Here is a 12,764-nt window from a genome sequence, read left to right as displayed (position 1 = left end):
CTGTGTTTATTTACTTTTATTGAACATTTATTTAACTGTTGACTTGTTTTCTTTAGCATGGGGCTGATTTCTCTACTTGACCTGCCTCCATCTCTTAAAATCTTAGGGCAAGGGAGATGAAATCTTCCCTGGAGCTTGACTTGTTTCAAATACAATTAGGATGGCAAGCCAAGTCAATATAAAAGTAATTATTTAGTGGAATAACCCAATTCTTTTAGCTTAAAAGTATCATCTTTTGAAATAAATCTGAAAAAAGGGAAAACTGATCAAGTAGTTCAACTAGTTCTTTCTTTGTCAAAGAAATGCTCTCTCATGAGACAAGCAAATGAAGCCATGTCAGCCATCTCACCTGTCCTTAGGAGGAGACTAGAAGACATCCCCCCCACATGCTGTGGAAACTTGCTTTTTAATCCTTGGTAACTAGATGACTAGTGGACTAGCAATTTCTCTATCAGGTTTCACCCAGTGTATTCTTTTTTTGCTTAGAAGGAACTTGAGGGAAAGGAATCCCAGAAAGGGGTGATGCTCCATAAGAATAAAAATAAGTATTGCCATGTGTGGTTTTTTTCCCTCTCAAGAGTGGAAATGGGTAGAGATTAAAATTAGATTCCAAAAATATTGCCATCAGTGAAGAGAGATTTTTATGAGCTTTAGTTTCTGGTGTGCGAGGATGAGCTTTATAAATCAGCAACTGATTTCCCTACTGAGAAGCTCAAAGGCTAAGAGCAGAGACACAGAAATGGTCTTGCTGTGGCACCAGCAGGAAGAAATGGTACAGATAGCCTGATAAAATGGTGGTGGTTTAATGAACTAAGGAAAAAAGGAGGAGGGAAAAAAAAAAGAACTTGGAGACAACCTCAGGATTTACACGCACAAGTCCTGCAGTGTTTAACTTATTACAATATACTAAATGGTACAACTCCATGCATTTACCTTTCAAACTTCAGATCAGTTAAGGCAGTCTTCAGTTTAGCACCCAACTTTCTTAGTATGACCTATAAATTAGCTATTTAATAGTCTTTAACTTTCATATTTTGCTTTGCATACCACTGCTTGAGGAGCCATCTATACTACTGGAGATTACTCTAGGTGCCCAACCTAGTCAAATCACATCTTTTCAGTTAAAGAAAATGTTAAGAAATGGCCTCTGATGACTTCTATTTGTTTGGTGGGGTTTTGGGTGGTTGGATTTTTTTTGGGGGGTGGGGGGAAGGGGCCGAGGTGGGGGGGGTGGCTTCCCGTCTCACATATGCGTACAGGAAACCTGGTTTTTGTCATATCTTGGTGATCAGCAAATTGCTATGTCCCTGGGAGAGAAAATTAGGTCGAGGCATATATTCACCTATAAAACAGCAGTGGTGACTCCAAGAGGTTGGTCTAGGAAAAGACATGGGCAACAAATCTAGTGGTATTGGGCAAAAGCAATTTGCCAGTCTTCCAGCTGGAATTGTGCAGTTCAGATTACAAGACAACATAAATGGGACATATTGTAGGCAGAGGAGGTTTGGAAGGGGTTAGCAGGGAGTTTGTGTCCCTGCTCAACTCTTGGGAAAACTAACTTTCTAAATCACTTTCTGAATTATTTCAATACCAGCCAGTTCCAAAACAAGGGATTATGCAATACCATCTGTTGGCTTTTGTGAAAAATCAAATGGAAAATGTGGTTTGCTCAGTGGTGGTCCAGCAGAAAGAGATTCATGGTCACTACCACAGCTCCTGGTGGAGCAGAAAATTAACAGGAAGGCCAGCTCTAGTTGGAGACACTTTTCTTCAACATTTTGCGAAATGAGTCATGGCATCTGGGTGGCCTGTTGTAGAGCAGTCCCAACAGTAGCAAAGGTAAAACTGGAGCCCAGGGCTCTCCCTTATGTCTCAAACAGGAGACACTTGAGATGTCCAGATTCTGTATGGATCTTTTCATACATGCAACATTACTGCTCATTAGATGTTTGCACAACTTGTCCAACTCGTTGCATATGTCTGGAGGTGAGTTTTGAAGATCCAGAACAGTCTTCCTGGGTTTCCTTTGTAAAGGTTCTGATCTGTACCTTGTAGTTTTGGTCCACACCTGTGGGTCCATATCTATAAGGAAGAAGAGATGTAGAGAAATGTTCATGTCATTTTCCATTAAATTACACTCCCTTTTTGTTGGGAAGCTATTTTGCTTTCTTATTTGTTATTGCACATGCGGAAAGCTTGCATGCTGGCACTACTACTGCTTTATTTGCTTTAGATTGTCTTGCATTTAGCCCGTTTTGAAGGTTTGAGCTTGAACAATAGAAATAGTTGTGATAAATTGTCAGGCTCTTCCAAAGATTCAGAAGTTCTGGAGTTCCTGCCAATGACAGATGGTTTGTCCTTGTTCATCCCTTGTGTTCTTGACAGCATTTTTCTGCTCTCTGCAAAATCTCCCTTGGCGTGTAGTTGAATTCTTTAGAAAAAGAAAATTATTTTCTGCTTCATCCATGCTCTTGCTCATTGGTTCAATAGCATCTGTATTTGACTAAGTGGAACACCTTCCTCATGAAGCAGAAGTTTGATTTATTTTAATAGGGTGTTAGAACTGCTGGAGTTTGACATGAATGCATTTCTAAAGTTACAGAGATGTTAAGAATAATGTTTTATATTGCTGTGCATTTCTGTGACTGTATGAACGGCACTGCATACTCAAACGGTTGTAGTCTTTGCTGCAGGATTTATGCAACTAATGACACAATGTTTTTAAATACTCTGGTGTGAACTCTCAGTCTGAGCAGTGGTTGAGTGGGTAGAGAGTGAATTTCTTTTTTCAGTTTTTCCACAATTTCATGAAGTCTATTTCAGAACTGGCTTGCTAACTTGCTGCTTTGTTTCTTAGTACTGGAGAATTATGTGATATGGAATTAAATACTAACAGCCTATAGATGAAGAAATGCTGAATTCAGAAAAATAATTATTTGAAGTTGTTGGCTATATTGGCTGTCCTCTGCTTGTTCTCTGACACACAATTTAGTTGGGTGAGACAAGAATGTGTGAGTTGCTATGGGCATTAGACCATAAGGACATGGCTCCCTGGTTCATACTGCAGTTCAGCTACTTATGTGGAGGTTCCTGCACAGTGGAGGTACTCAATGGCACAGCAGAAATGCCATCTCAACAGCACAAAATGCTTTTTTTTTAGTACCGTTTCAAATATTTACCCTTTCAGTAAATAAAAACAGTCTGAACTGCACAACAGTTCATACAGAATTAATAAGTTTCTGCTTCTTTTAGCTCCTGCTAGTACAATTCATCACAGTTAAGAAAGCAAAATATATTTGGAAGCAAAAAAGCAGCCATCTTGGGTTAGATCAAAGACTGTTTCAGTGTCTTATCTCCAAAGGTGGCCGTAAGCGAATGCCTGAGGGAGCAGTCAGAACAGGGTAGGCATATATGATACTGTCTCCTAATACTCTCCCAGCTAGCAGCTATGTTTAGCTTTAGAGAGTTTTCTGCATTTAATATAGCTTTGTGTGTTTAGTAACCCACAGCTGAATTCTTGTACAATTTCCCCTAGAGGAAGTGTGAAAAGAGAATTTGTCAAACATGTGCATGGTTTTCTTTGTTTTGGAAAGGATCAATTCTCCTCCATTTAATATCTGTGTAGGATTTTGGTGTTCAGCTCTCATTATGAATGCACACTCTAGTTTTTCTCAGTTTTAGCTTAAGAGGTGAGCTGCATAAACAATACGTTCACTTGCCTTCTGTCTTGTATGGAAATTTCCAATCTGTCCCTTGCCTTTCAGGAGTGCACAGTGCTGCTTCCTGTCACAGAGCCAGCAGAACCAGTGGATGAATCTGAAACTTGCATTGTATTCAAATACTTGGGGTCTTGAAGCCCCTACCTCCTACAAGCCCCCATCAATTTGTTTTGTTGCGTCTAATATACAGGATACCAGATTTCTTTTTCATTACTGCCCCTACGCCTTTGCAAGTATTATTTTGTACCTTCGTTATTCCCTGGCACAAAACACAGGTTCATGCCAGCTCACTTGATATGCATGCAGATGTGAATTTCCACCAGAAAAAGATCATCACTCAGATAACAAATGTGTTTTAACTTTCTGAACATATTAGCCATAGAAACCTTCTACAGAACTGCATTATATACTTCTATTGAAGCTGTGTTATATGTGCTTTTAGGTTATGATCAATCTTAAGCAGAACCAGCCATGCTCTTTTGGGTTTTTTACTTTAATCTTAGTTGTTATCATCTCTTCCAAGTGAAAATACAGTGGATTTTTTAAGTAAACAAAACAGGAAATTCAGTAGACAGACAAGGGCATTGCGGAACATTGTGTCAGGACTGTAAAGGCTTGCTGTGTCCAAGTAATGACTGTTTTACTGACAGATAATTGGATCTAGGTTGTGTTGCTGCTGGCTTTAGGGTTTGGGGTTTTTTTTTTGGGGGGGGGGGGGGGTTGAGTGGTTTAATATAATCTCAAACTTGTAAACTTGTGCTTAGTAACTGCTGATCGAGAGGATCTTCTGACTGTCAGATTATGCATATGATTACCGTTAGTGTTTGAAGAAAACTTTAGGGTTGAACAACCTTTTCCTTCAAGCACCAAAACTGAAGGTTTACGTAGTATTGTATTTATTTATTTTCTGCAAAACAGTGTCTGTGCCTGTGCGTTCTTCTACACTGAAAAACATAAGCGGCACAATAATTGGAAAATATCGGAAGGCTACTGATGATAATAGTATAGTGCCCTGCAGTTCATACAGACATAGTCAGAATGGACACTGCCCAACTTTAAAGTCAATTAAATGGACAATATAGTCCACACTGGGAGAAGAGATGTTCAGAGGTGAGGGACTGAGTTGCAGCATCCTGATCTTGCTGAAATGGACAGCTCTTTTGTGAGTGGTATCAGTGGGACTAGGATTTCATCAGGTAAGACCAAATGGTCCAAGGATGAAAAGGCGGCCTTGAAATCCCAGTCTAATGCTGAGTCCCAGTTTAGATGTAAATATGTATTTCATCAAACAAAATAAAATGAAAAAAATCCAATATCTAGCAACTTTCTCAGGGCATCATCAGTCATCTTTTTAAGCAACCACTCTAAATACTAGAACAAGCTTTGGGTGGATGGGCTAAAGAAAATGCCAAGCAGCTTCTGACAGACTGAAAGGGAAAGCGAATTCTTAAATTAGGGGCTATTCGTAGTGCATCTAAACTTAGAATATATTAGTTTGAGTGTCTCTGAGTGCATTACAAGTTCATCTCAATTTGACATAAGCTTTTTGAAAATGGCTTTAATATTAAGTAGATTCATGAATGCATAAACTTTAATGGATAAAACATGATCTTTCTGCTGAGGAGTTTCAACTGTAACTAAAAAATGGATGCATTTCATCTTATTATTTGCAAGTTGTGAATAAATCTGTCACAGGTAGCCTGTGCTGTTTGAAATAATAAGACTGACTTGTGAGACCAGTAAGCCTCTTCGAGTCTGGCTTAAGTGGTCTGTGAGCTGTACATAATAAAAACAGCGACACTTAGAACCATACACTGTTGAAAAGGCCTTGTCTAATTGAAATTTGAGAGCCTGGGCAAAGTAGATACACTGAACCAAGTATTTATAAAGAAACTAAATTAATTGGAACCAAAGTTTTAATAGAAGATAAAGTGCATTAAAATCTGATCAGCCAAAGCTTCAGGCACAAAGAAGTGATCAACCCCACTTTTACTGTGGTATTAAAAACTGGACAGAAAATGTGAATTTTCATTTTGTGGATTCCTTCATTCTGAAGTTTTGGTTGACTTCCATTCTGAAGCAGAGAAAGAACTTAGGAGCCCTTTGTGGAACATAATTATCATTGTCACTCCCCTAACACCACTGGGAGCCTTGACTCCAAGGGTGTTCCTCTGGCAGGCTGCCTTGAAGCCACGGGAACCTCAGGAGACCTCATCTTGAGCAGAATAGTTAACGCAGAGCAGACGTTCCTAGCGGGACATCCTGGAGCCAGAAGTTAGGAGGGACAAGGTTGCCAGGAACCTGACAAGACACCAGAAAACGTGTCAGATGTGCTACTTTTTTTTTTTAAAATTATGTTTGCTTTCTGTAGAAATGTATGTAGATTGACTAGCAGAATTGTTTCTGATTCAGTAAGGTGTTGATCTGTTTTTTCTTATGGAAAAATGGCATTGCTTATGTTGTAAATGGCACAAACTTTCTATGCTTGGAAACTTTATATAAGGAGCAAATGCGCCCTTGAGAGCTTTGTTACTATTCTGTCCATTTTTAACCTTTCTCTGTTCCTGGATGTGTTTGTCTTCCAACTGGTTTGATACAAGACATCTGATTAGAACAGCCATGCTCCAGTTCAAGCATCCTGGCTGGGTCTGTTATGATGCCTCCCATCACTCAGTTATTCAGTTTCTATCTTGTTCCTTTATACGTGCCATGTGGACACCTACGGTGGAGAATGAAAGAAAATGTCAAAGCAACACAACAAAATATATTGTTGTCACCACAGAGAAAGTAGTGAGCCTAAATTCCACATAAACTGGGGACCCTGATCCCTACTGCTAATAATATTGAAATTTTCCAGGGGCACATTAGCAGCTATGGCTTTCATTTCCTCTCATTTCTTATTGGTGTTGTGAGAGTTTCAAATAAGAAGTTAATTCATATACTGCTGCTCTTGGGTTTTTTCCCAGTCTCTCCAGATCAGAATTTCCAATCTTGCCTATCATTCTAGTAAATAAGCAGTGACCCCAATTCTAATGGCCTTTGAATTAATAATGAAGGTTATCAGTATGGGGTTTTTTGCTGCTCTTAAGATCTGTAGCCAGCTAAATTGTTCTTCTTTGAACATGGCACAGTACAAATTGCGATCATCCTTGGCAACTGCTATTTGTGTTGGTCATCATTAAAAGCCAAACATGACTACTGTCCAATGGTCCAAGTAATAACAGCCCAGCACTAGTCATCTACTTGATCATTAAAACGTTGTAAGTTCCAAGCCTTGTTTCAATTTTTGTCTTTGTTTTTTTCTGGGATTCAATGCAGTTTTAAGTATCCGGTAGTTTTGAATCGTGAATCAAGAAGAGCATGGTGATTATACAATAAAATGTGTTTAATTGGGTTTTAAAACTATTTCAGTGTCAATGCTAATTCAATTTCATTTAGAAAAAAAAATGTAAATGTGTCCAGCCTTTTCTGTAGTTTGTTTCTGGCCTCCCTCCTGTCAATGATTTCTTTCCTAGCTAATGAAAGCAGACCAAATGTATTTTTTCCCTCTTTGTTTCTACTGTGAAAGTGAATCAAACATGACTTGCCACAAAAGTGTAGTGGATTCAAGGAGGGAAAGATTAGGGCTGAGTGAAAGATGAGTTAGGAAGTACATTTTCAGTCCAGCACAGAGGCAGCTCCTGGAATAATTTTCAGCAAAGGAAAGGAGAGGATGCGTGGGAGGAGGATTAGAGGCCCACTGTGTGTGGAGCCTGGGACAGGCCAGCATTCATCATCCCTGTGACAGCCCTCTTTCTCAAAAGAGCCCTTTCCTCCCCACTCTTTGCATTTCTATGAACCCCAGCGTTTGTGGTGTGGGGTTTTTTTGTTTGGGTTTGTTTTGTTTTTTTTAATTCACAGGCTTCCAGGGTAGGTGTACATTGGAAAGATCTTAGAGGCGGGAGCTATAGAAATCTGACAAAAGTTATTTGATATTAATTTTCTGCCTTCCTCTCTGTTGCTTCCTCTCAACACGCAGTATTAAGGCAAAAACGATTTAATTTTCTTCTCAGTCAACTGAAACATATTCTCTTCTGTGATGCCGGCAATGAAATGTATTTTCGAAGTTTAATTAGCAAGTCAAACAATAACACAAATGCTTCTGCAGAATTTTGCTAAAGGTTCTCTATCCTCAGTTGAATAACAGAGGTCTTTGAGAGCTTGTGCTTCGGTTTTTGTCATTTGCAGAGAGCATCCATTTAATTTTTTTTTTTTTTTCTGGCTTTCACAAGCAAGCTGACTGATAGCTGGTTTGTTCTCTATTTCAGGTCGTGGAGACTAATTTGGTTGCTTTTGACTGTCACTGGATCATTATAAATGAGGTAACTGTCAAGTGAACATTGTTGTGAACCATGGATCCTGTTTTCAGGCTTACTGACAATATTCATGCTGATCTTGACTTTGCCAACAGGAAGCAGTAGCCACAACAAAGTTCAGGCATGCTGAGAGAGTGGATGTTGCTTAATAAAAATAGAATGACAAGTTCTTGGACTTAGCTGTTTTGTCTTGCCTATTTTAAACAGAAGTCCTTCAATGAATAAATGGAAAATAAAATGAAAAAAACCCTTTCCTTCTGAGTATCTTGAGATTTCACATTTGACTTGATCTGACTGTTTTTAGAGGATCTTTTTGAAGTCTTTTTTCGTATGTAATCTTTCATAATGGAGTGCTTGTGTTTCATTTATATTTTAGTGATTTTTCCTAATAATAATAATAATAACAAAAAAAAAAAATCCCTTCATTCCCTTTCCTTTAAGAATTCCCCTAGAATTCAGTCATGGTTGATACCCAAACGTATTGATATTGGTGGGAGGCTTTTTGGTGGACTTCTGGATCAGGTCATATACGAATGTTCATGAAGGGAAAAAAGAAAGTAAATTAAACTGAGATCCCGGTTTAAGACTGTGAAATAGGTTCTTCCATGAATGCTTGTCAGCTAAAATGCAACAAGTCAATATGCGAAGTAGCTTTGATTATAAAACATTGAACTATGCTGTTATTCTTAGATTTGACAGCATTCAGATTTTTCTTCTGTTTTATGAAAAGCAAGTTAGGTCCAGAATGGCTGAATTCCCAAGGTAGATAACTCTCTCCTACCGTGTAGATCACGCAACGTTGGTATATTCTCAGGATGAAAGATTGCTTGGAGATATTGCCTGTTAATTCCAGGTCTACTCTCTGGATTTACTTTGCACTTCTGTTTTCATACTTAATTACTAGATTTTCATTTGTACAGTGTGCTAATAGTGATGTAATTTAATCCAAAGTATTTTTTTGAGGTTACAGTAAGGTATAGTGTTGTTGCAGTGGAATTGTACTTTGGCCTACTCGTTTAAACCTGTGGATTTTTAGCAAGTTTTCCCTGAAGAAAATCATGTCTCAAAGTGCTGTGAAGACAACCCAGGTCCAGCAGAAATTATTGGTTTGGGTCCTGCATTGCTCCTGACCAGTAACGTGCATGTTTTCCAGCACTGAATGGGGTGAGCATCACTGGATGAGAAACCCGCTTTAAGCTACAGACAGTCATGAGAACAACTTACGTGTTTTCCTTTTCCTGTCAGATTCACCTAGAATTCACTTGTAGTGAGTGGAATCTTGAAGTAGAGTGTTCTTCTCTACTCTTCAGAGTTAACACTTATTATTTTAAAAAGAGCATTAAATAAATCTAAAGCAGTCCACCATTAACCTCTGTATCAATAGATTAGACAACAATTTCATAGGCAGAGCCCAGATATTGGCTTGCTGGTCAAATTAAAGACACTGCCACTGATTTTTCATTTAAAACGTTATTTGAATTGGAAAGTTCAAAAGAAGGTGCTTGCTTTTAGCTGTGTCAGCTCCTCCACGCTCAAAAGGCAAAATAAAACTGAGGATCAGTTCCTAATATACATGCTTTCTCTTTGCTTTTTATTCAGAAATTAGTGTCTCTGTGGAAAAAAATCTGCTTTCTGAGCATTGTTATTTGCACATTGCAGCAGATGAAACAGCAGAGCGATCGAAGTGGTTACCGCTCTAAACTGCCTTCTCCACTCCAAAACTCTTTCACTGGGCTGCTGTCCCAAAGCTGGGAATGCTGAATGATGTACACAGTGAAACGTATATTGTCCCTTCTTAGTTTTATAGTCTTGTATGTGAAATGGGTGAAAGCCATGATTAAGTTCATTCTGACAAACTGTGCTGCAAACCATAGTCATTAAAATCCCTGTATCTTATTCAGTCATTCCTGCTGTCAGCTATAAAGAAGGTGAACGTGTTTAATCCCATCTCAGTTTAATCTGCTTCTGGACCTAAATCCATATTCCCACTTAAGTAACTCACTTGCAAGCTCTGTTTGTTTCAAAATGCTAATAATGTAAATATTTTGTGGACACAAAAATCAGATTAGCAATAAATAAGGTTAGTAGATAATGATATGGGAAGAATCATGTTTTGCCCTATTTTTCCTTATCACTCTGTTCAAATTACAACCGAAATGTAAATATTTCCTGAGTTATTAATGTTGCATAATTGCAACATTTTACCAGTTCAGTAATAAGATCACGATGCCTCCACTTTGGCGGTGCAAGATTTGGAAATGATTTATGAGCCCCTTAACTGTGTGGTATAGAAAATATCTATCTTCACATCCAAGTCCATTTGATATGGTTGTCCATTAGCTGTTGATGACCACAGTGCTTCCATATGACTGTGAAATGATCTCAGAGCTCTGCCTGTTTTGTTGCTTACATAAATCTTTTGTGACATCTTGGACAACTTAGACATCTGTGTTTGTGTTCCTGTATTGGCTAAATCAGACTATCAGCTAAGTAACTATAACACTGCTTTGCTGGCCTCCTAGTTTGAAACTCTAAGATGATCTATTACAGTGAAAATGCATTGATTTGCAAAATCCACATATGGTTCAAATAATTCCTTGCAATGAGATACCAAAATAAGCTGGAATTGTCTTTCCTTTTCCATTATTGTGCCAAGGGGATACAACACACCGAGTATAGTAATACAAAAGGAAATACCACCTTCAGTTTTGTGATCAGGAATCTGCTTAGGCTTTGTGAGGTAACACCTGTTATTTTAATTGCTCGCTTTAAATGCTTTAATGCCTGGAAAGAGTTCTTTAATTTTTATTGTCCTACTAGTTGCTGTTTTATGTAATACAGCAAATTTGCTTGAAGACTATGTATCATAATAGAAATGTGTGTATGGCAGGAGGGGGGTTGTTCCCATAAAATGAAAGGATTCATAATTTGCTAAAGATTAATACATCATATTAGTCCTGTGCAAATAATACAAATATCTTCTGATCAGCACAGTCAGCTGAGGAAACACTCTCCAAATAAATGTTCCTATTTCTTCAGGGCCTTAAAGCAGATGGTGCAAATCTTTATTTAAAATTTGCAGGAGTCATGGATTTGAATGTAGTCATGATAAAATATACCTTAACAAAATGTGAGAATGGATTTCTCACTCTCTCTCTCCCCCTGTTAGTCTGTCTCTGCTTGTTTCTTTTCCTCTGCACAATAGTAAATATAACCTCAAAAAGCCCAGGATAGTAAAATTATATTTCTTTTCTTAAATCACAAGTGTACAGTAAGCTTAGATTTTGTTTAGTGGAACTGAAGAAAGGGCGTTTGTATGACTTTCATCACTTTTCTTTCTTTTGCTCTTTTTAAATGAAAGAAATGCCATTTTTAAAATTTTAAATCCATGTCTCTTTCAAGCATTTTCCTTTGTTAAAACATTCAGGGTCATCTTACTATGCCCAAGGCTGCCACCAGTTCTCTATTACTATTGTTTACTCAAGGACAGCCCAAAACTCTTTCCACTGCCTAGAGTTACCATACAGGAGGTGAAAATATTAATGCTACTGTACAAAGGATTGGTTGGATTTAATCTGCAGTAATGTGCACCATTATGACCAGTTCTATTAAAACTAAAATGGAACAGGTGCACAGAAAAGCTGATTTATGCGAGAAGAGACTGAAAATATTGGCTTGATTGGGGCTATGAAAACAAAGACTGAAAGAGGATATGCTCTCTGTTTATAAACACGTACAGAGTGTGAATAAATGCATTGTTGTCAAGGGCTAGAGGACAAGGTTGGTACAAGAACAAATGAGTGAAAATTGCCCATTAATAAATTGAGGGCAAAAGTTAGTAGAAGTTTTCTAATTACCAGAGGCATCAGAGTCTGGAAAAGCTCCTTTGAGGAGAGAAGGAAAAAAAAAACAAACACTTTTAAAGAACAGTTTATGGGAAAAGATCCAACAGGTTTACCCATCATAGCACAAGTGAGGACTGGATGACCCACAAGGTTGTATTGAAAGACCACTTTCAGATGAACATGTTTTTCCTAGGAGAGTGCTGGTCCTCAGCTGACACATTCAGCTTGCTCTGTTGTGTTTCAGCCCAATGCACTCCACCATGAAGAAGAGCATAGAGCATGACTATGTTTTAAGCTCAAGCAGCTAGATCAGGTCCTAAAATCACAGCTCAGTTCCAGGAGCTCACATAATTCTACATTTTAATATGGCTAATTGATTAATAGTAGCATTAGAGGTTCATTTGAACCCTTACATTTTCCAATGGTGACAGCAGGTCAGGTGAGAAATGATACCTTCTTTGGTACAGGTTCTTGACTAAGCTGCTAGCTCTTTTTTTCAGACAAGTGAGAGACAATGGACAGACTGACTTAGCCCTGCTTTCTCCAAGCTCTTGGATATTTTTTCTCTGTGAAGGCTAAAAATTGATTTCTCCTTGTCCTATGAGTTTTCTCTTTTTCATCATACTCCCCAGAACCTAAACAACCTAAGGGAGATATAATGGAGCAAATGATTATGCAGTTCAAGGTCTCCCTTTACTTGTCTTGGAGCTTCATCTAGTTATGCCTTCCCCTCAGCTACTGTTCTTTGGAAAGTGCTGAGAAAGTCATGAAGGGCATAGCGCAAATACGCTATAGCATGGACAGTTGCAGCCCAGAGGACCCAAGGGGTTGTGCAGTGGCCACCC

General features: G+C 38.4%; 1 protein-coding gene across 2 annotated transcripts in view; it reads left to right on the top strand.

The window, feature by feature from the left end:
- GRID2 (glutamate ionotropic receptor delta type subunit 2) overlaps positions 1-12,764 on the top strand; it is a 748,101-nt gene that overhangs the window by 506,860 nt on the left and 228,477 nt on the right. For both annotated transcript variants that reach the window (XM_075708772.1, XM_075708771.1), the window contains one exon: positions 8,027-8,080. In XM_075708772.1, coding sequence (XP_075564887.1) covers positions 8,027-8,080 — 54 coding nt within the window. The remainder of the gene's footprint in view (positions 1-8,026; positions 8,081-12,764) is intronic.

Source organism: Pelecanus crispus, chromosome 4 (assembly GCF_030463565.1).
Source record: "Pelecanus crispus isolate bPelCri1 chromosome 4, bPelCri1.pri, whole genome shotgun sequence".
Classification (NCBI taxonomy): domain Eukaryota; kingdom Metazoa; phylum Chordata; class Aves; order Pelecaniformes; family Pelecanidae; genus Pelecanus; species Pelecanus crispus.
Note: the sequence above shows the minus strand (reverse complement) of the source record. Positions and strands in the feature narration are given on the sequence as shown.